The 22,400-nt window shown below is 43.4% G+C and overlaps 1 protein-coding gene across 1 annotated transcript in view; it reads left to right on the forward strand.

Annotated features, from left to right (window-relative positions):
• HPSE2 (heparanase 2 (inactive)) overlaps positions 1-22,400 on the forward strand; it is a 120,302-nt gene that overhangs the window by 16,195 nt on the left and 81,707 nt on the right. Inside the window, exon 3 of the mRNA XM_081192460.1 lies at positions 1,038-1,199. Within this exon, the coding sequence (XP_081048586.1) occupies positions 1,038-1,199 (162 nt within the window). The remainder of the gene's footprint in view (positions 1-1,037; positions 1,200-22,400) is intronic.

Genomic DNA, 22,400 nt, shown 5'->3' on the forward strand with positions numbered 1-22,400 from the left:
TCTGCTGCAACAGAACCAACAGAATCCTGTGGCACTCTGCAGCCTAAGAAATTATCATGGCCTAAGCTTTCAGGTAACTAGGGCCCACTTCCTCACTTGGTAGATACACACAGAGAGACACACACAGACCTGAACAGAGGGGGAAATATTTTAATACTAGAACCAAAATGCAAAAGGTATCAATAGGTCTTTTACATTTCTAGGCAGAGTCAAATGTATACACGCTAACAACAAAGTGACCCATTTACAACAGTGCATCTCATGTTAACAGGCTTTTCATTATTATGCCGATGGAACACCTAAATGCCCCATCTCATCTGAGCCCAAATTCGCTAATAAACTCTAGTTCAGTAGTTTTATGCTGCAGGCAGCCTTATTCTTCAGTTGTATCTGAAGTGCCTTGGCAAATCTCTCTCTCTCTCTCTCTCTCTCTCTCTCTCTCTCTCTCTCACACACACACACACACACACACACACACACACACACACTGCCCTTCATCAAAATATCTCAAGGCGATTGAAATACTCTCCCACCAGTTTCTGTATTTTAAAATGTCAGATTTCTAGCCATTTATACTCTTACATACTCTGGTTTTTGTTTAGCAGCAGCAAGACTCTGTTGGTTGGCTATAGGATGAATCCCACTGGGAGATGTGTACATGACTAAGCCCCTGTTGGTATGACTGATGTTGTGAGGTTCTGCCATGGTGCAAAAACATGAGGTTGTCAATGGCCATGTGCTGTTGTGTTTGGCTTGGTGACTCAGAACTTGTGCAGGCTTGGTCCAAGCAAAACTTCTCATTAGAAAGAAGGCATGAATGGTGAATGAAAATGCTGGCCGTCAGGGGTCTGAAGCTTATAGAGACATGAGATGCTGAGGAAGATTGACTGGAAGGAAGCACAGACCTGCAAGGGTCAGGTGGGAATGCATTGCCCATCAGGCAAGTTTGTCTGGTTTCAACTTAAAGAATAGAGACTTTTGCTAAGGACTGAAAGCTGTGAGTTTTTTGTTGAGCCTTTTGTTCTTTTATACCACAGACATCATTCGCAGTGATATTGCCTTGGATAAACAGAAAGGCTGCAAGATTGCCCAGCACCCGGACATCATGTTGGAGCTACAGAGGGAAAAGGCAGCTCAGATGCACCTGGTTCTCCTCAAGGAGCAGTTTTCTAACACTTACACCAATCTCACGCTAACAGGTAAGGTTGCAAGGCCATCATGAGCCAAGGATCTGCCCTCATTGCTGAGACTCTGGTAGGACAAATTGCTGCTTGTTTCATGGTGAGAAGAGAAAGCAGGTGGCTCCTGAGCCATGGCAGCTCACAGTCGGCAGGAAATGTTACACAAATTAAAATGTAATCTAGAGTGTGTCTCCTCGCTTTGCTGGCAACTTGGATGTTGCCAGTTTCAGAATGCAAGAGAAAGCAACAATCTGACCGTGTTACACATAAACCAAAATCTGTGCCCAATAAGATAGAAGTCAGAGAAGGGGAATAAATACTAGGAAAACCCACAGTGTGTTCATTCTTCTATTTGATGGTCTCACGTAACAGCAATAATGGGTTGGGTTGCTTAACAGCTTCTTGGGACACAGACAGACTCCTGGATTTGATTTAAGCAGCAAGAGGTGATCTGTGGCTTTGAGCAGCATTTTAATGCAGCCAGAACAACAAGAAAAATGATTAGCACATGCCCTTTAAAATGAAGTGAAAAATAGCTGTTCCATGAGTATTTATTTATTTAAAAATATGTGCATATAGCCTACCCTTTATCAGAACTGATACCAGGGCAGCAGGGTATGACATTAAACAACTGAATTTATACATAAACAATAGATAAGCCCATTAAAAATACATACACATGGGGCAACTATGAAAAGGCAGAATAGGCTAAAACAACCATTCCCTTACAAACATTTAAAATTCCTGCGTGAACAGGTAAGTTTTAATATGGTGCAGAAATGATATCAATGTCTGTGCCAGTTGGGTATGCAAAATTACACACAAAACTGTGCATATGAGAAGCTCACATTAACATGTTGATACTTTTTTTGTGAGAACATTTTTTTTAAAAAAACTGCAAGCTGATATGTAAATGCCAAGAGGTGAACTTGAGACTGGAAAAACGAGAGACCAAAATTGACAGTTTTGCCCATCTCTAGGTGCCAGTAGCTAGCTACGTTGCCGGGTGTAGCCAGCCTTCAGATGAGCATTTGGCCACCTGTGAAGTAAGCTCCCCTTTATTTGAAAAAAAATAAAAATCTGATGGGGGGGGCTGCAGTTTTTTTGAGAGATGTAGCCCTGGGATGCTGTTCTTCAAGAGGCAACAGCTACTACTGCCTTCCTCTAAGATGCAGGCCTAGCAGAAATTGTCTGACGACTTTCACCCTGGGCCTCTGCCCTAACAAGCAGCACAAGTCTTTTTGTAGCTCTTTAGCACTCCTCAAAATAGCCGTGCAAGGATTTCAAGCTTCTTCCCCTCTCCCTGCCCTCACTTGCTTTAGTAGGAGGGATGCAGCAATTACTAAATTTGGTGTCCTTGAAACCAAAGCAGCACATGCACTTTGTGTGAACCCAGTAAATATTAAAGAGCAAATATAAAAGAGATAATGGTCCAGATGGAGCCGAGTGGCTGTTTCTATTACGGGTGTTGTTTGAATTATCCATGAAATGGGTCCTGGAATGACTGACAGGCTGTGAGGTAGTGGGGAGAGCTGCAGGGCACTCGTAAATGTCCTGCCTAGCTAGTGGGAGGACAGGAGAGAAGGATCTAGTTCTCCCACCTCTGGCCAGTGGGTGGCAGCGGAAAGCCCCACCAAGAAGTGCCCAGGTTTTCACCAGAAACGAGGCCCAGGTTTAAAAAGAATCCCTAGTTCCCAAGGTTTTTGGGTGGATGCTGAGTTTGTGTGACATGAACATCTATGTCAGCCTTTTGAACATGACAGCGCCCCACGCTTTGTGGGGAGAAAACAGGAGGCATCCAGGGCTGGAGGCTTTCCCAGTCTCTTGAGAAGACACCTAGCTGTGACAGATCCCCAGACTTGTGCCTGCATGATGTTTGGGCAGGATCCCTTCAAGCCATTTATCATTTTGTGTAACATAATCCCCTCAGCTGTTTATTCCCACTTGAGCTCTTGGAATCTCCCCTGACAACTTGCTTACTCTCCAGTAAACAAACTTCCCCCAGAAGGGAGGGTCTTCCCCTCCTGTGCTAGTCTGCACGGCAGTTTCAAAGAGGCCTAGGGCATTGCTTGCATTTTTGCCTGGGACCTAGCGCCCGAGGGGGCAGCCGGTTATTGCAGTCTCTTGGCCTTTTAAAGTGTGTTTATGTTGGGAGGGTAGAAGATTTCGGCTCCAGGTGCCTCTGTGAGGCAAAACGTCTTTCAAGTGGCAGGGCTGCGCGCAGCCTCCTTGGGTGAAATCGATGTAGCCTGATAATTGTTAGGAGGTTTAATCTCTCATTTCATAAATGTAACTTAGCTCTGTGTTCTTAGTAGGTAGAACATAATATTTACATATAACTAGACAGAGCCATGTAAATATTTCTCTTTCCTATGATGGATTCTATCATTTTGGTTGTGTGTATGGGATGGGATGAGATGACTGGCTGAGGGGGCAATTGCACCTGCTTCTTCAGGATCAGAGAACAAATACTTGCAGGAGAAAAATGCATCAGGCAGGGGTTTTCTGGGGTGGAGTGAGGTGTAGGGAGTAAACTGTCCAAGTGTCAAGGGGCCCCTCCAGCATGGTGTGCTCTTCTTCACACAAAAATATTGCCTAATTGGTGGGTTTATTCTGCTTTAGTACCGTATGTTCTGTGATTTCCCCTCAATTATTATTGCTGCCCAGAGTGACTATAGTGCAACAAAAGTGGGACAAAAATAAACCAGAACACTTGTGGTATAAAAAGTTACTGGATTTCGACAGGAAATTACAGGATAGCCACTGACCAGGAGTGAACCGGTGTCACCTCTCCAAAACATTTGCAGGTGCAAACAGTATTGAAAGTGGGGCCACATGTGGCCACCCCAATAGCATCATGATCACAAATAATCATGAACGCACAATAAAAAGGATGCCTGGAGGAGCCCCAGGTCATTCATGGGATCACCACTTTCTTTATCAAGCCTTGTTTTGCCACCAGATGAACGTAGACTACACAGCTGCCTCTGAGCATGAAGCTCAACCTCTTGCACAAATGGCACCTTCCAGCTATTCCAGGGAAAATAACAAGCTAGGGTAGTTAAAATGTGTTTTATTATCCTTTCCCACTACCCTGCCTTGCCATATGGCTAAACAGAAGAGCAAAGATAAGAGGTAAATATCTGTTAAATGGCTGTGTTCGTACCTATGCTAAAGGCTGTGGATCAGTTTCTGAGAGAAAACCAGCCTTCAGTGTGCAGCCTTTATTTGACTGTTCCAGCCCTATGGCTTGATCACCTTTCAGCATACGACAGACTGCTTTTCCCACACTCCATTTTCCTTATCATACACCAACAGCGAGAATGATATGGCCATGAAATAGAGTAATTTAGATTCTCATCTTGCTGTGTGGCCCAGTGTAATGTGTTTTGAACCTGCCACAGGCCTAGGAATAATTGTGGGCCATGTGAATTGGCCCTCACTTCTCTCCCAAGTTAAGTGTCCCAGTGCTGGTCCTCTGCCAATTTCTGAAACCTGGCTGTTTGGACAGTGTCCTATTTGGAATGCAGCAGAGCCAGTTTTGCTTGTGAGTGAGTGTCTGAGAAAGCCATTCGGGGATGAAAACATCACCTCAGCTGGGACCTAGCAGAGGCCATTGGTCTCTTTGATTGGTGGAAGCTGTGGTGTTTTTCCCCCCCATCTTCCTCCATGTTCACACTTATATTTATTTTCAGTGCTTATATCCCCCACTTCAAACAAATTTTCAAGTGCACTAGTAATATATTTCAAGTTTATCAAATACTGTAAATTGAGTATGAGACTTGCCGCCACCAGTGGCAGAACCATGTGTGCTTACCCTACAGTTGTGGCCAAGGGTGAGGAAGTGCAGGTGGAACAATGAAATATGGAACAATGACTCAATGTAGCACCCCAGGGCAGGGAAATTTCCTTCTACTTCAAGGGTGTGGAAGCTTTTTCAGCCTGAGGGCCGCGTTCCTTTCATAGATAAACTTCTGGGGGCCACCTGCCCTTGGTGTGTGAGGCAAAGGAGGCATGCAACAGTCAGAGGTTGTGCTAAAATGTACATCCTTTCTGTAGCTGGCTGTGGAAAGATTAGCATTGACCCTGCTTTTGGTTTCCATAGGGGGTGTTGCAATCACTTCCAGAACTATATTAATTGGGACTGCAAAGTTTCATCTGTAGATTAGTTACTGATTAATTGGTGGTGGGGAATTTTGTGCCAGTTTTGGTTAAGTTTTGTTCATTTTTTAGGCTATTTTATTTCTGGTACGTTACCATAATAGGGAATGTACAAGAAAATATTAAAGGTGCCTGTTCTAACAAAGGATGGTAACATTTGCTTTTTATACTATGAGTTATGTCAGCATACATCACTATGTCAGAGAAGCAACAAAGAAGTGACATGCCTATTTATTTAGATTTAATCAATTAATGGATTAGTCAGCAAAAGCATATGAATAAGCAGCTCAGAATTGTTTTGTGGCCCCAGCATTTATCATGCTTGAAGGGACAAATTACTTCTTGGGGCCTAGACTGTGGATATGAAACACTCCCCCAGCACGTGACTCTTGGCCCCATATGTGCAGACATCCGGCTCTGCCTGGATTGGAAGCCTCATGCTGATTTAACTAATCACTTCCTTGAGAAGGGCAAAATGAGCATTTCTCTGCCCGTCTTGAAGGCAAGAGCCTAGGAGACCCTGCAGGGCTTCTGTTGGGGCTGCCCCGAGGAGGAATTTACTGCCAGAAAGGACATGACCTGACTGCAGGCTCATTAATGGCAGCCAGATGTGGTGCTGCTGCTGCTACCATCCCAACATCCTGCAACTAGGAGTGCCTGCTGTGGTGAGTGCAAACACGGCTGACCTGTCAGGCCTCAGGCTGGCCATGTACTCTGCAAAGCCCTTGCCTAACACTAAGCATGGGAGAAGAATTCAATGTGCATTTAAAGCCAGATTTATCAAAACATAGCCATCCTTGAAAATCTGTGCTTGACTGAACGTTGTGATGCAGTTCTCCAACTAACCAACTAAGTATTGCTTACAGAAATGCATATATTAGACAAAAATGTCCATGAAAATGAATATATAAGTGAAAATAATATACCAAAATGCATTGTACTGGGAGAAGTTGCTTGCATAAATTAGTCAAAATTGTGTACAAAAATGTGTTCGCTAGGAGAAATTTTGCACAAAAGTGCTGAAGAATTCTCATGTGGATTTTTTAAAAGGAAATTTTCAAATTGCTGCAGAAATGTGGAGAACTGAATTTAAGACTGAAAAAATGAGAAACTGAAGGAACCAACCGAGATCTTTCTATTACTACGTAACACTTGCTGTCACTGCAAATATCTCATAGTCTTACGGCTTTCCCTGTGAGAAAAAGCTTTTATATGGAATTATCCTCCATGCATGCAGTGTGGCCCAGCTCTTAAGTGCTGCTTTTCCATGGTTCATACTGGGAAGAGAATGGATGGGGAGCCAACACAAAGGACATTATTTCTGTTCTACAGTGGAACCTCAGGTTGCAGACGTAATCCGTGACGGAGGCACGTCTGAAACCCAAAGCGTTCGCATCCTGAAGCGCCAGTGTGATTTGGCGCTTCTGCGCATGTGTGAGCCGCGAAACCTGGAAGTAACCCGTTCCTGTACTTCCAGGTTTCCCACAGTCCGCAACCTGAAAACATGTAACCTGAAGCAGCTGTAACATGAGGTATGACTGTATCTTCATTTACTGCAGCGGACTCTAGTGCCACTGTCTGTAAACATAGTCACGTTGACTAACAGACAGAGAGCTTGCCCCTGCTTATGTAAGTATACTTTCACCAAATGTCTTGCAAACATCAGCAAAGTTGCACATGCCAACCATGCCTAGCTCTGCTGAAGGGGAAAATAATATTGAAATGTCAAATGGAAATAAATCCAGTTTTGCCAAAGCTTCCATTCACAAGAGACCAGATTTTAATTAGTGCCTTCCAACTTCCTTTAGAAAGTTATTTGACTTCAATTAGCTGAACTGGCACATTGTTAGGGAGCAGGACAGACTGGATAGCTGAGCTTTGTGACAGGCATAGCAGTGGCCTAAATTTTTCCAGTGTTCAGTAAAGCACTGTGCAATCTCTGTAAAAAGGCACCTTCAGCCATCTAATTTTAAAATGGGCCAAGATGATTAGAAATAATAGCCGGTGAGATATTCACATTCCTAATTTCTTATGCATCAGGGAACATCCCCTGGGTTAGAGGGTATACGGAGATTCTGTCCTGACATCAGATTGACTTATATGTATACAGTGGTACCTCGGGTTACATACGCTTCAGGTTACATACGCTTCAGGTTACAGACTCCGCTAACCCAGAAATAGTGCTTCAGGTTAAGAACTTTGCTTCAGGATGAGAACAGAAATCGTGCTCCAGCAGCGCGGCAGCAGCAGGAGGCCCCATTAACTAAAGTGGTGCTTCAGGTTGAGAACAGTTTCAGGTTAAGTACAGACCTCTGGAACGAATTAAGTACTTAACCCGAGGTACCACTGTACATCTTATACACTGTAAAATATTCTGTCTGCTCCACTTTGAAGAAGCTAATGATTGGCAGCATGAATCTAAAACCTGCCCCAGTATATCCCTTTCTCTAATCAATCTTTGATAGCGATACATCCACTTAGATGTGACTTACACATGTACATATATCACTTTATCATTAATGCTCAGTGACGCCGGGGGATGTGTGACCAGTCAGCATTGAAAAGTATTGTGTTTGAGTTGACAATCAGGCAGTATTATCCTCTTTGCAGTTATTAGTCTGGAATGGCTCATTCACTGATGCAAATCATTAGCTGTATGTGCAAAGTGATAGGAGTGATAGATTTTGTTTATTACACTGTGCATAGTACTGGACATATCTAAACAAAAAATAAATAAATCATTTTGTTCAGTTAAAAATGGCTAAACACTCCATCTATCAATTTCCCTCTTATATTGGAATGACGCAGAACCCACATGTTCACAGGTCATGGTTGTTGTCTTCATCAATTTCATGTGAACAAGTCACAGGTATAGTGCCTCACAGGAACAACACTGAAAAAAGAATGTTCAAGCATATTTTGAAACCTCCACGGGTTGTCCCTCCTTTTCTGCTGACTGGTGTGCGCATGTACTCTCTTCGTTCGTCTCTGGTCCCTTTGCTTCCCATCTCTTTACTTCTCTTATCATTGGCTTATATTTACTGATGTCATATCAGGGCATTTCAGGAACAACTGCCAGAGTCCCTCTATCTGCTATTGGATCCTGCAGAGTTCATAGTGGTGTGGGTGAATTGTATTTTATATTGTCATGATCTGCCTTGGACTTATTTAATGGAAGGTGGTATATAAAATGTTGTTTTTTTAAAATATGAAGAACTCTATTGCAGGCAACTTTTATTAAACTATACAGCAGTGTTTCCCAACCGGTGTTTCGCAGCACACTAGTGTGCCGCGAGACGTTGCCTGGTGTGCCGTGGGAGGGAGGCGGGCGAGTCGGGCGGAGAGAGGCAGGGCGGCGAGGAGAGGCCGCCCAGCGCGGGGCTCTCGCCGTCTGCCTGCCTGGCTGCCTGCGTGGCGCTGACGTCACGGGGCTGTAACGTGCCCCACATAGGCATACGCGGGGCGGCGAGCGAGCGAGCTCCCACATCCCATCGCCGCTCGCTTCGGCCGGCCTACTGGGCTGTCGCAGGCGGAAGGCCTGCGCATGCGCGAGGTTTTCGCGCCTTCGGGATTCCCTTCACGCCTTCCTCCTCCTGGGTCCTTGAGAGCGCGGGAAGCGGCAGCGCGAGACCGGCGTTGAGCCTGGTAGGTATTGCGCTTGCCAAGGCAGTCATTTGGGAAATGAAAACTTGCAAAGCAAGCAACCAGTTCAATCTGAAGTACGTGTATGCTTAATATCCTGTATCTGAAACCTGTTCTGCCCCCTCCCCCACACTTGGTGCCATTTTCATCTACACATGCAGCAGAGTAAGTTGACCCAGAATAGTACCAATTCAGATGGCAGATGGGAGAATGACAGTGCTGAATGCTTTCCCATGTAGAACAGTCCCTGCAAATAAAAACCTAGCATATTTGGAAGAGGGATGCTAGCCTAACCATTACCTTCTATGCTGTTACTATTTTTTTATTTTTTTTTACATAAGTAAAAAGTGACCTTTCCCCATCTGGCATGGTGGTGTGCCTCGAGATTTTTTTCATGAAACAAGTGTGCCTTTGCCCAAAAAAGGTTGGGAAACACTGCTATACAGGTAGGACATCCAGATTCCAATGGCCAAAAATTCTGGTGGAGAAAGATCTATTTTTGGTCTCAGATAAAAATTCTGGCCAACCAGGGCCATTAAAAGTGTCATTGAGATTATGCATGGAACCTTATTTGAACCTTCTTTAAGCATTACATAACTGGTACCACTGTCACCTGTCCTTTTCCTTTGACATTTGTCTTTAAGACATTTATCATCATTTGCCTGTCTGAATAAAGTATTCCTTTCCAACAGAGCTGCTGGGTCCAGATTCCAAAAGAGTTTTCTTAGATGAAAACAAGTAGCCCAAATGTATAAGAGATTCTGGATTACACTCCAGCTATGATAATTATCTCCTGCCAACCTAGCAGTTCGAAAGCACGTCAGGGTGCAAGTAGATAAATAGGTACTGCTCTGGCGGGAAGGTAAACGGCGTTTCCGTGCACTGCTCTGGTTTGCCAGAAGCGGCTTAGTCATGCTGGCCACATGACCTGGAAGCTGTACGCCGGCTCCCTTGGCCAATAAAGCAAGATGAGCGCCGCAACCCCAGAGTCGGCCACGACTGGACCTAATGGTCAGGGGTCCCTTTACCTTTACCTTTATGATAATTATGTTACTATCTCAATTTAAACTGAATCAATTTACTGATATACAGTGGTACCTCGGGTTAAGTACTTAATTCATTCTGGAGGTCTGTTCTTAACCTGAAACTGTTCTTAACCTGAAGCACCACTTTAGCTAATGGGGCCTCCCGCTGCTGCCACACCGCCAGAGCACAATTTCTGTTCTCATCCTGAAGCAAAGTTCTTAACCTGAGGTACTATTTCTGGGTTAGCGGAGTCTGTAACCTGAAGCGTATGTAACCTGAGGTACCACTGTACTTGGAATGTATTTTTCTTGAAGTTTTTTTTCCTTTTCATGTAGGCTACTTATATTTGCATTTTAAAGTGTTTATTTTAGGCAGACAATGATTTAACCACCACTACCCTCATGTTCCTTGAGCTGAAAAACAAAGGGTATGATCACATGTTTTAATTATTGTCTGTAAGCAGTCCTGATTGACTCATGTTAGTAAAGTGGGTTGTACTCGTAAATAAACACACAAATAAAACAAAACTCTGCCTTCTATGCTGGACATGGGAGTCTAGATCTAGGCATATACCAGCTCTAATTTCTTCATGGTATTTGCAATGGCTGAAGGCATCTTTGCATACCCCATCCTGATTCTGCTCCACAACACAACACCCCCATATTAGTGCATATGAAATGGTTTTATTTTTGCATTATGAAAATGCTCAAGATTTGCAGAACCTCCAGGAAATACAAGATGTGCCAGATCTGTTGGGCAGGTACCTAGAATACTTCCCTTTTTGCTTAGCCTTAGTAGGAATGCTCACTCAGAATAAACCCCACTGAGATCAGTAGACCATATTTCCTAGACAGCATGTCTGAAAAACCTTGTAGTTAAAACTTTACCCTCAAAGGGCTATCACCCACAGAGCTCTCTTAGCCAATTTTAAGGTAGGATTTTGTTCAAGGGGTGAGATAGTTAACTGCTATACAACAGCTCTGTGCAACGGTATATGTAAGCTGCTGGAGTTCCTGTGAGGAAGGAGAGTGGGAAGGAATGCTGTGGTCATGGTGCTGATGGGGTCATTGCTCATTCTTTCATCCGGGTCTTGAGGGACATGTTTCTGATGACAGATCAATTCTTCATTGTCGGGATTCCTGCACAGTTAAGAAGGAAAAGCAAAGGAAGAAGGAACAGTGGGTGAGTTTGCATCTGGATTATCATTCAAGTGGCCACAGGGGTTACTATAACTGGTGGGGGCGCTACCTGCTGCTAGGAATACAGTCTGACTCCAGTGCTTTGCTTGACTCCAAACCACTTCCCCATCTGTCTAGCCATTCCTTGTCTACAGCTCCTCTTGCTCTTCTGTTTTGGCCAGTTCCAAATGAGATCCTGACTTAGTGGCTGCTAAGGGCTACAGCCCATTTTATTTTATTTATGTTTCCCCACCCCTTTCTTCTCTGATGAACTCAAGATGGCATAGGATTTGCAGGCGGTTGTGATCCAGAAGCTCTGGTTGCAGTGAATTTCAAAAAAATAGACAACCATATGTAATTATAGCCTTGACATTTTTTAAAATTCATCTTTTAGCCAGGACAAGACTCATAGAACTGATGGTCTAACTTCCTATTGCATGTGCACCTATTAGTGTGCATTATTGTTCCAGTAATGTGCTGACGAGCACAGGGGCTTTGCAATTATGGAAGCTTAAGTAGGTCACACTAATTGGGACAGATCAATATGACTTTTTATAGACTAGAGCTGTGGTTGGTATTTGGCATACTCAACTTCTGATTGATCTCTATGGTAGGGACAAATTAATAATATATATGGTTGTGATCTTGTAAGTAACATTTGCATGAATTCTGGATGCTACCACCACTGCTTTCATGATATTATAGCGCTGCATGAAATGCTTTTTCCTACCAATGAACTACAGGCTGTGACTGGCAATTCACACTGGACAGAAGAGTAGTTGAGTAACATTTAGGGAGAAATGGGCTTGAGAGGTAGGTCACCTTTGCTCCTTCCAGCACAGCTGGGTCATCACGCCAGGAACTGCAGCTATTGAATTACCCAGAAGAAATAGAACGGGTGGGGAGACTCCTTTTCGGAGTGAAATGCAAACCCATTGACAAGGAAGCAAGAGGAGCAGCTTTGAAGGGAGAAGTTAAAGCAGATTCCAACAATCCTCCATTAAGTAATTAGGGGGCATGGGGGATGGATCCGTCTGAGATGCTCAGTTACCCCTTTCCTTCCTTCTGCTGGGCACTCCCTAAACCGGATCACCTGGGGAAGCTCCTTTAAGGAGCTCCAGATGGGCTGTGTGTGTGTGTAAAACGCTGCCTCCAGCTGTGGCCAATCACTCCTAGCCAGCCAATCTGCTTTTCTGCTGGAGCCCGCGGCAGCCACACTGCCCATTCGTCACGCTTCTCCGATTGCAGCGCTCTGGATAGCTTCTCCGGGCCTTGTCTGGCTCTTCCTCTCTTGTTTTATCATCCACCCCCTCCATGAGCTAATGTAGTAACATCTCTTCATTGGCTATAAATTCAGGGAAGAGCCATAGATAAAATATGGCTCTGCACAGGAAGATGGGGAAACATCTGGTTTTTAGCCCTTAGATTCAGTCTTCACTTGTCTCCTATGACAATGTCACTGTTTGTGCACGTGTGAAAAAGAGAGCTGATACATCTGAGCCAGCCCAACTGGATAATTTGGAAGAAACAAATGGCGGGTGGGGGAGCAGAGTAAAATGTTTTCATTTGGATATGCAAAGAATCACGTTGAGTCCAAAACTTTTCCTAAGAAGGGAACTGTACAAGCTGCCTCCATGGCTAGTTTGAGAGGCTGGGTGGTCCAGGCCTCTTCATTCTCCTTGAAGGGCTGCTGGATCTCTGAACATTCAGTGAGGAAACAGCTGATTAGATGCCTCAAAAGCAGCAATGACGCGAGAGCCCTGGGAGAATTCTAGAAGAACATCAATAGTTTATTTAATGGTGGACTCTTCAGGCAGTGTTCCACTGTGTTTCAGTGTGACAATGAGGCACTGGGTTTAAAAAGAATGAGGGTGTATGTGAGAGAGAGCGATTAGCTTAATGAGCAGAGAGTGGCCGAGTAGGTATCCAGAAAACTATTGAGCTTCCAGAGTTTTTCCGATTGGAAGGAGGTGAATCCTTGTGGAAATTCTATGTTTTTTCAGATTCACCTCTTTCTGATTTGAGCCCTAATACCATGAATCCAAATTTGGCTGCATTTTGTGCTATATCTGCTTGCCTGATAATTTGAGGAGTGGAAGGAGGAAAAGAGTTTTTCCACTGGGTGAACTGTTCTTATTGTGTCTAAAGGGCTAAGTAGTACAGATGCTCAGTCTGCATATTCTTTGTTATTCAAAACAAGTGTCAAAGTTCCTTGGCCTTAAATAGCAAAGGCAGAAGCAAGAGACCTTTGTAAGTCTGTTTTAAAACAAAATTCACATATGGGTTGGAACAAGAACTCACCCTTTCCAGATGTTTGGTAGTTGGTGTGCTTTTTTTTTTTTTACTGACAAGGAAATCAACAAATTGCCTTCAGTCATTCTTTAGACTCCACCCAGGTCTAGATTCTGCCCAGGCCATATTTTAGCACCTCCTAGAAAGAATACTGCCTCCTCCCTCTATAAGCTATAGGTAATGAAAGAACCCTATCAGCGTTTTCCTGCAGGATCATAACCAGTTGCCAAGGGAAGGCAGCTTCCAATACCAGGCCTTACTCTGTTTTATGTATATGGAGATAAGTGGAAAATGAAAAGTTGGAGAGAAGCAAAAGCAATTGGGGTGATCAATGAAGCACAAAAGACCCATATCTGATCCACCTTTTATGGCAGTAACATGCCAGATCAGACTGGGTTTCTGCAACTCGCCTTGGAATGTATTGTTGGAATATACTACAAGGAAGTGTCTTCCCCAAAAAGGCAGCAAGTTGAAGTTCACCAACCTGTCACCCTTGAGTTGGCACCCCTGCAGCCTTGTGTTGCCTTCCCAAAGGCAGGTAGGGAGGTGGACAGCTTTGGGAAGGAGGCATGAAGGCTCTGGCAGAGTCCTGGAGCCCTCCTACTTCCATCTCAGATCTGGGAAAGCGCTAACTAGGTTTTGGAGAAGATGAAGGAGCACTCCAGGACCCTTGCTTATCGGGCTTGGAGACAGTACCCCTTTGGCTAAGGGCCCAGTGCATGTGCACTGCTCGCACAGCCCTAAATCCACCCTTGCAGATTCATGCTGCCCAGGACTTAACAAATCTATCTGCTTTCCTCTTGACAGTCATAGAAACTGTAGAGACTTGAGTACACTTGCTCTTGAATCCTAGTAAACAGAATATCAATGTATATTTGGTGGCTTCTATTGTTATTGCTGTCTACCTGTTCCTATCAGAAATTATCAGTTGATGAGAGTTATCTGAATTATCCAAGGAGGCTCAAGTCTTCATAGCAAAGCTCTTCTGGATTAAGAAATCTCTTCCTTTGCCAACTGAAGCACGATCTGCCTTTATCTGTTGTCTCCAGATACTCTGAGATATTCCAAATATTTAAATAGCCCAAGACCATCTGCTGAGTACAGCGGCCCATAAGGCTGTAGCACATGTCAAAATGCTCTTAAGAGCCACTGTGCTAATAAGAAGGCTGGATAATCTTGATCCCTAAGTATACATGCATGGCCGCTTGCCTCACTTTTTACCTCTGTTGGTCAACTTGCTTGCTCTGCTGGGGGGCAGGGTAGGAGAAAGAAAGGAAAGATTTGGCTGTGTAGGGGTTAGATTAAATATTGTGGCCTTCAGTGTTCTGACACCTTACCTAACAAAGATCGAGTTGTGGGATGAACCCCCCCCCTCCAACCTAACTGCAACCTGGCTTGCATTCAAGGATTGCTGAGCAAAGGCTGCAGCTGACATCATGAGCACATTTTACTTCCTTTTAAGAGCTTCTTTCTCCAATTGTCAGCCATTGTAGATGGAATTGCTCGATGATTTAATTGCATGATCACATCTAGGAGTGTTTGGTCTTGGTGTCCAACAGTTCATTTATGTTTGTCCCAACTCTGAATTCCCAGCCCTAGAAGTATTGCAGAGAAAAGAGTCTCCATTTGATGGAATGCCATGGACACAAACTTTAGAAAACGAGCCTCCTGAGCCATCTTGAAGGTGTCTGGCACCAGGACAAGTCATTAGTCAATCCTGAAATAATCATCAAGCAGAGGAACAGCTTATTTTATATACTGTTTCTTAGCGTTAAACACTTCCCCATATTCCAGCACTGATTGGAGCCTTGAATTCTTTCCAAGTGTTCAACCTGTAAAGATATTTGAGAACCCCGGGACCTAGTAGTAGCTTTCCAAAAAATGATAGATTTCACTTGAATTTTCACAAATGGAAAACCACAACTCCCCCATAGCTGCAAAGAAGCAGCTGTCACACCAGGTACACTGTATGAGAAAACACTTTTTGAAAGCTTCAGGGATTTCCTATTATCTGGAAGTCTGTAGTGCTCTTAAAATTTGTGAAGAAAATGTTCTCCCCCCTCCTTTTACAGGCACATTTGCCTGGGATAATCAGCTGCACCTGTTTGGAAGCTGCTCTTCATGTTTTCCCCCTCATTTACAAGTTGCACGTGTTTTTGTTAATTTTTCCCAGTAACTCGAAAGTGTCAACAAGCTTACATTGCAATTCTGGAGCAAGCTGGACATTGTTTTGCTCATGCCATCGTGTTGTGAAACATTGTTGGATAAGGCTGAAGTCGTCTGCAGAGAATACAGATTTCTGGGAGGTTTTCTCCCAGCCCTACCCGAGTCCAGGGTCCAGGAGGCAATGGGGTTAAATTCTATTGCAGTGGAGTTAACTGCTCTGTATTTAAAATGATGGTAATAGGATAATCTTCATCTGCTTTTATTGGCCAATTCACTGCCAAAAAAAATGTGAGAGTTGCTCTCTACTGGAAAATGGTTCCTATTTATAGGAGAAGAAGCTTGTGATGTCCTAGGCTCAGTATGTTCCATTCTCCCAGATCCTGTTTCTGATCTGGGTTTAATAGTGTGTGACATGGCCAGATAGGAACCGTATGGTGCAAGGCCCTGGCTTGGCCTGGGGCCTGTGTGTTTAATTCACCCCTACTGCCTAGTGTGGGAGCAAGGGGAGTTTGGCTGTGCATCTTCTCAAATGTTTCTGTCATATCACCTCTGCTTTTCCAAGGCAGGCTTAATAGTGGGCCTTTTGCACATGTTGGGAGGTTTCTACCCCCTTCCTGTTGGTATAGGCCCCCACAGTCCTGGAAACACAGCTTCTAGGGAGTTTCTCTGATCCCATCTGTGGTTGGACTAAAAGATAATCTGTAAACTCAAACCTGTACCAAAGGTTCTCCAAGTTGACCTTGTATCCGGAACTGTTGCCATCCATGTAAGGAGTTTGCCTATTCTTCTGTGTCTTTGGCCTCAGGCAGTTCCCCAGCCTACATTCTTTTCCCTTCTCCTTGGCCTCTCAGAATTTTTTTCTTTTAATTTTATGGCTGTTGCCTATCTGGGGACCACACAGCCTGCATTGTCCAGCTTTGGTACACAGCCAAATAGTTGACTGGCAGCAAGTTCGCTACACTACATCTGGTGGTTTCCCAGCAATAGAATCTTCTCCCAGGGCTGCTTCATATATTACTTTTATCAACACAGATGCTATTCCCAGTCTAGGGCAGGTTTCAGGCAGCATGAATGCTCTGCCCACTAGCTGGCCCTTCCTAGTCTCAGAAAGGAAATGTACATTTCATTTCCCTTGTCAGTTTGCCCTTGGATGCAAGGCTGCAGAAAAGACAGTCCTTTCGGTGAACAGGGCCAGCCCTACCTTTAAGCAGAGTGAGGCAACTGCCTTGGGTGGCAGATGCTCAGGGGCAGCAGTAGCATCTCCTGGTTGTTCCAAGCCCCAGCCATTCCCCTCTGTGGTTACATGGCCTCTCCTGCCTCCCCAAATCTGTTCTAGTGTCTCAGGTGTGGTGGAGCATGCTATCCCATCACCAGGGTTGAAGTAAGATTCAACTGCCAGTCTAGTCATACTCCGTACATGAAATTGGGAGGGGATCCAATCTTGTAATTTACCTCAGGCCACATAATATCTTGGGCCAGTCCTGACTGTGGGCTCACTATGGCTCTAAAAGCCTCAGCACAGTTTCACCATTTTTTTGAGGGGAGGCACTTACAAGAAAGCTAGTGACGATAACCACACAGTGGCTTTATCCAGAAATGTGAGATCCATCAGTAGTGAGGGCTGTGGGGTTCGTAATTTCTCTATCTGTTAGGACTCTTCTCCACCCCTACTTCATTTCCAAATCCTAGCAGTTGGAGTTGGAGTCAAATGCACAAGAGAACTGGGAAGGTGTATGTTGTGCCACTAAGTCCAAGTCCTGACCAAGGCAAGGTGCCCTCAAACCAAAGCATCCCAAATACAGCCTGTGCTTTCCCCAAAAACATATACAGTGGTGCCCCGCAAGACGAAATTAATTCGTTCCGCAAGTTTTGTCGTCTAACGAATTTTTCGTCTTGCGAATCACGAAATCCCATAGGAATGCATTGAAAATCAATAAATGCGTTCCTATGGTCAAAAAAAGTCCAAACAAAGCCAAATTTGGTACAACAACAGTTTATTAACTGCTCTTTAAAGTCACACATACTGTAAAGAGCAGTTCAAAAATTGAAGGGAAAATAAATTAACTTTATAAACAAAACATGTCTTTGTTTTTAGACAAAGGAAACAAAGCCGCGAGACGTTTTCGTCTTGCGAAGCAAGCCCATAGGGAAATTTCGTCTTGCGAGGCAAATCGAAAACGGAAAAACCTTTCGTCTAGCGAGTTTTTTGTCTTGCGAGGCATTCGTCTTGCGAGGTACCACTGTATGCAGGGCCAGCAATTCTGCAACTTGTTCATCTGACAAATTGTTCTCAGGAATTATAAGTTTTTCGGAAGCTTATTCTCTATCTTTTATTGTTCAAACCTACAAAGCTCAGTCATTTTTTATGAGGACATAGAAAAGTTTGGAGTAAATGGAGTTGTCCCTAGTCTCCCTTTGATGAAATCCCAGTGTAGGAAACGCCCTCCCTTAAGTATGGAGAGCAGTATATTTCCCTATACTATGAATACATGAATTGAACTGCCTCTATAAACATGAGCACCAATGTATTCTCAACACGAAAACCCCAGCACTTCATACATTACAACATATATACATGGTTTGCTACATGGAGATGAATCTCTGTGTAGGAAATTGTAACATATGAAGCAGCCTTCAGCATATGGCAAAAATGGCACAACTCCAAAGATATCCATTTCTGCTTCCATATTCCTTCCTCCAGAATAACCTTCTCTCCTTGTAGACTTAACCATTTACTTTCCATGTAAATTATGGAAACAGTTTGAGGAGATTGGTGTTGATGCAAAGATGTTGAGCAGGAGAAATTTTGCCTGTTCAAGCGTTTCTTTCTTTTCCCCACATCTTTCCTGCTAAGGCAAAGCTGCCTTCTCTACCCCACTGAAGAGCCAGCTCTACTCTGCAGGAAGTCCAGGGCACTCTTCTTGCCCCTGCTATTTGCTCAGATATGCAACTCTAATGCCCTTATCACCTATCTGAAAAGGATTAACTTCTTTCCTTGCACATTGAAAGCACATTTGTCTCTGTTCTTAGTGCAGGTCTCTGTGAAACTCTCGTGAAATTCAAGGTCAAAGAAAAGCACCTGCACTTTGCACGGCAACCTCTGCTCTCTTTGTTTAATTATTCTATGTCTGTCCCAGGATTGGTGCCACTGTCCTGGGCAGATCATGAATGCCTTTATCATGTTTATCATGTTTTTCATCTAGCTCTCCTTACTGCATTAATGTTTTATAAATTCTTCTGCATTCCAAATGTCTCACATGCTCATGCCTCCCTATTCTTTTCTGATCTCTCTCTCTCTCTCTCTCTCTCAATATAGACAGCAGCAGCACTAAGACCGTAGAATTTGAAGAAAGCATGATCTAGGATCTTAGACATTTTCCAAACATTACACTTCATGGAAATATTTTTTTCTGTGAGAAGCAGAAATGAAACAGCTGTCTCCTGCTCCTGCTGGGCTTGTTCCTGTGCAGGCTCCCTCTGAATTTATGCTGCAATCCTGTTGGGCAAGGGACCAGTGGCCACCTTCATGGTTGTAAGACTATGTGCCAAGCCCTGGTGTTTACATGCTTAAGTGAGATCTGGGTGGGCTTGATCAATACAGCCATTGAGCTAAAGAGGCAGCCACCACATTCAGACCCTTCATTCCAAAGCTCACAACTGACAGATCTCAGACTCAAATGCACTCTAAGTGTCATTTGTAAAACCAACAAATCTCAAACCCAGAAGCCTTAAGTCTGATTGTGGGGAGAAGTCTCTTCTTTTGACTTGGAAAATGCCTCCATGTTAACACCAGCTCTAACTTCGAAGCGTTCTTGCTTCTGCTTTATTGTACGCCAAGGGCCTTGACCCTTTCTGCATTGCTTCTCTGTAAGCCTTATAGGCTAGTGAGTACAAGATGAGATACTTAGGCAACAGCTAAAATTAATGAACAGGTCTATTTATATGAATGTCCATCAGAACCCTCTGTTTCCATTCTCTTACAAGTTCATTTCTAAACTTGCCCAGCAAATGTCATCCTGTAACTGTCCTCCTGCAACTGCTAACCTTTCATGAGTATTTTGTTTTTTATTTTATCACCCCAGTTATGGAAAATTGTGATTCCTTTTTTCTCCAGTGCAGAGTCTCAGGGCCCTAGTATTGGTACTCCTGCTTCTATATTTTTTGCATGGTTTGGCCATTATTCTCAATGCCATAGTTCTTCATTAACCACCCAACATAAAGCTGGGACCAAATTAATCTGTAACTTTTTTATGAGGCATCCAAAAACTATATTTCTGAAGAAAGAAGACTGAACGCAATCTTACCAGCACATCTGGAAGCTTTGATCCTAGCTACTGCGTAAAGCTGGTTGCATCACAGATCTGAAAGCTTTGCTGCCTGTGCAGATACTTTCTGTAGTGACACAGTGTGATGATAACCTTAGTATATCCATGACATGACATACTATGTCATCAGAAACTGAGGAGCCAAAGAAACCCACCAGATTCTAATAAGTTTCTTTCTGGAACTGTGGCATTTGGAATTTCAAATGGATTCAGGAAGGATGGGTAAGAGAGCATAGAGGGCAAAATTTCAGAAGATACCTGGATAGAAAACCAGTGACTCCCATAATGTTTCCAGAGAAAACTGGGGGGATTCTATTGACTTCAAGACTGTCTCTTTTGGCATTGCCCCCAAATATACAAACCTATCTTTACATCAATAGGGACTAGAAAATTTCATTTAAAAAGCAATCAAAAGAAAGTGATTTCCAACCCCAAATTCTGCATTCCTGTGGCACTGTAATTTGTTAATGAGTTCATGCTGAGCTAGTTGTGTAACCGCCAACTGCTGTTTACTGTTCACATTTTGACCTGAGCAAACATGCCTACATGCTAAATTGAGCCAAATGGAATTTTGGTGATTTGTCACAACCATAATTTTGCAGGTGGGTTTCACTGCAAAAAAGGGGGGGGGGGGCAATCTAACAGCTTAGCACATGTCGGGTAGCCACATTCATCTGGCAGATATATGCACCTATAGCATTCCCACTTCATTTCCCCAAATCTTATGGAAAATAGGTTTATCTGTATACATGTATTAGAACTTGTACCATGGGGAATAGTAAAGTAGGACATAAGACTAGATTATGTCCAAGGTCAAATGAAATCTACAACTATGCTAACTTTAGCTCCCATAGTTAGTAACTACAGCCCACTTTAAAGAGGTGCCTTGTGAATCATTTGCATTCTTAGGGCAGATGTGGCTGGTAAGTTGCATGTTAAATTTAACACCAGCTTAGCAGTAATCAACAGGGCAGTTCATAATTAATGTAGCACCTTGCGGTTCCCAGCAGGGCTTTTTTCAGGTAGGCGCCATTGCCATTCTAAGAGAATAAGGGAGAAGTTCATGGTGAGCTCCAGCACCACTTTTTCTAGAAAAATAGCACTAGTTTCCAGTATCTTCCTTCTCAACAGACAGTTGTATAATGCTGTGTAGAAAACATTAGGCTACCATAATAGCAAAAAAATGTTATGCATAAATATCTGTCTGTTTGAAATCTTACTCTTGGTTAAAAAAACTATTTCAGACATCCAATTAATATCAAGAGCATGAATTTTGTTTTGGCTGTTTTTGCATAAAGAAAGAGGCATGTGCAAAATTGGACTGGGAGCAAAACTGCAGTATCTGTCTTTCCTGAAGGGTCTTGTTTGTCTTGGAGTCTACACAAAGTTGGAGTATGCTCTGTCATGGTGCCAAACAATTTGGCAAAGACTATTAACAGAGTTTCATTCAGTATGGATTCTTCCAATGTCCGGTGTTGTATGTCCTATCCCTGCATGCTCTCACAGACACGCACACACACATGTTGCATTCCTGATATATGCACCACTTATCTCTTGGACTTATGATAGTTTTGTGGCTTGTATAATTATATAGGGCCATGTGTATGTGGTTGGCTCACCTACTCCAAAGGCCCCATGGTAACAATTAATAACGGAAGGGCGAACACGGTAAAACATAAATCTTCTCTTAACTACTAAGAACATTTAACCTTTTATTGAAAAAGAAGAAAAAACCCCAGAAAGCCAAACCTTGGCCTGTCATTTCCATAAGTGTGTGGCTAGGGAAGGATAATAATTCCCAATACAATAGTTAGCAGTGATTTATTTAGGCCTAAAAAGAATACAAGAGCTGCTACACTGTGTTTAGGCTATATTTCCACACATCTCAATGGAGGGGGGGGGTAGAGAAAGAAAAGAAAAGAAAAGAAAAGAAAAGAAAAGAAAAGAAAAGAAAAGAAAAGAAAGAAGAGGAGCTTGTAGGTTAAAATCCAGAACTAGCTGGGACTCCATATACTTACAGATCTTGTATCTCTGCGCAGACCAACTTACTGAATTTCATTTTCCTCTTTTCCTTCCCCCTTGTCTTTCTGGAAAAAAGATTGTGGCTCTGAGCACTGTAGTGTGGTGTGTTTCTTCTTCCTGTAAGGAAATTCTGCAGGCTGTACCACACATTGTCAGCAATGGAAGAAGGGGAAGCCATGGGCCAAACAGTGCAGGAGATCCATGGCCAAATGTCTGATCTTCTTTTCCCCTTAAAAGCAACATCATAGATCTGAATCTGACTACTACCCCACTCCAGTGTAATAAGAAGCACTGGAGAAAAATGCAGCAATTAGCAGATGTGAGGTTTATGTCAGATAAATAAATAGCACAGGTACTGGGACTCCAACTTTGGCAGCCTGGAATCTTACTCTTTTTTTGGATAAAGA

Source organism: Podarcis bocagei, assembly GCF_964188305.1.
Source record: "Podarcis bocagei genome assembly, chromosome: 4".
Lineage (NCBI taxonomy): Eukaryota > Metazoa > Chordata > Lepidosauria > Squamata > Lacertidae > Podarcis > Podarcis bocagei.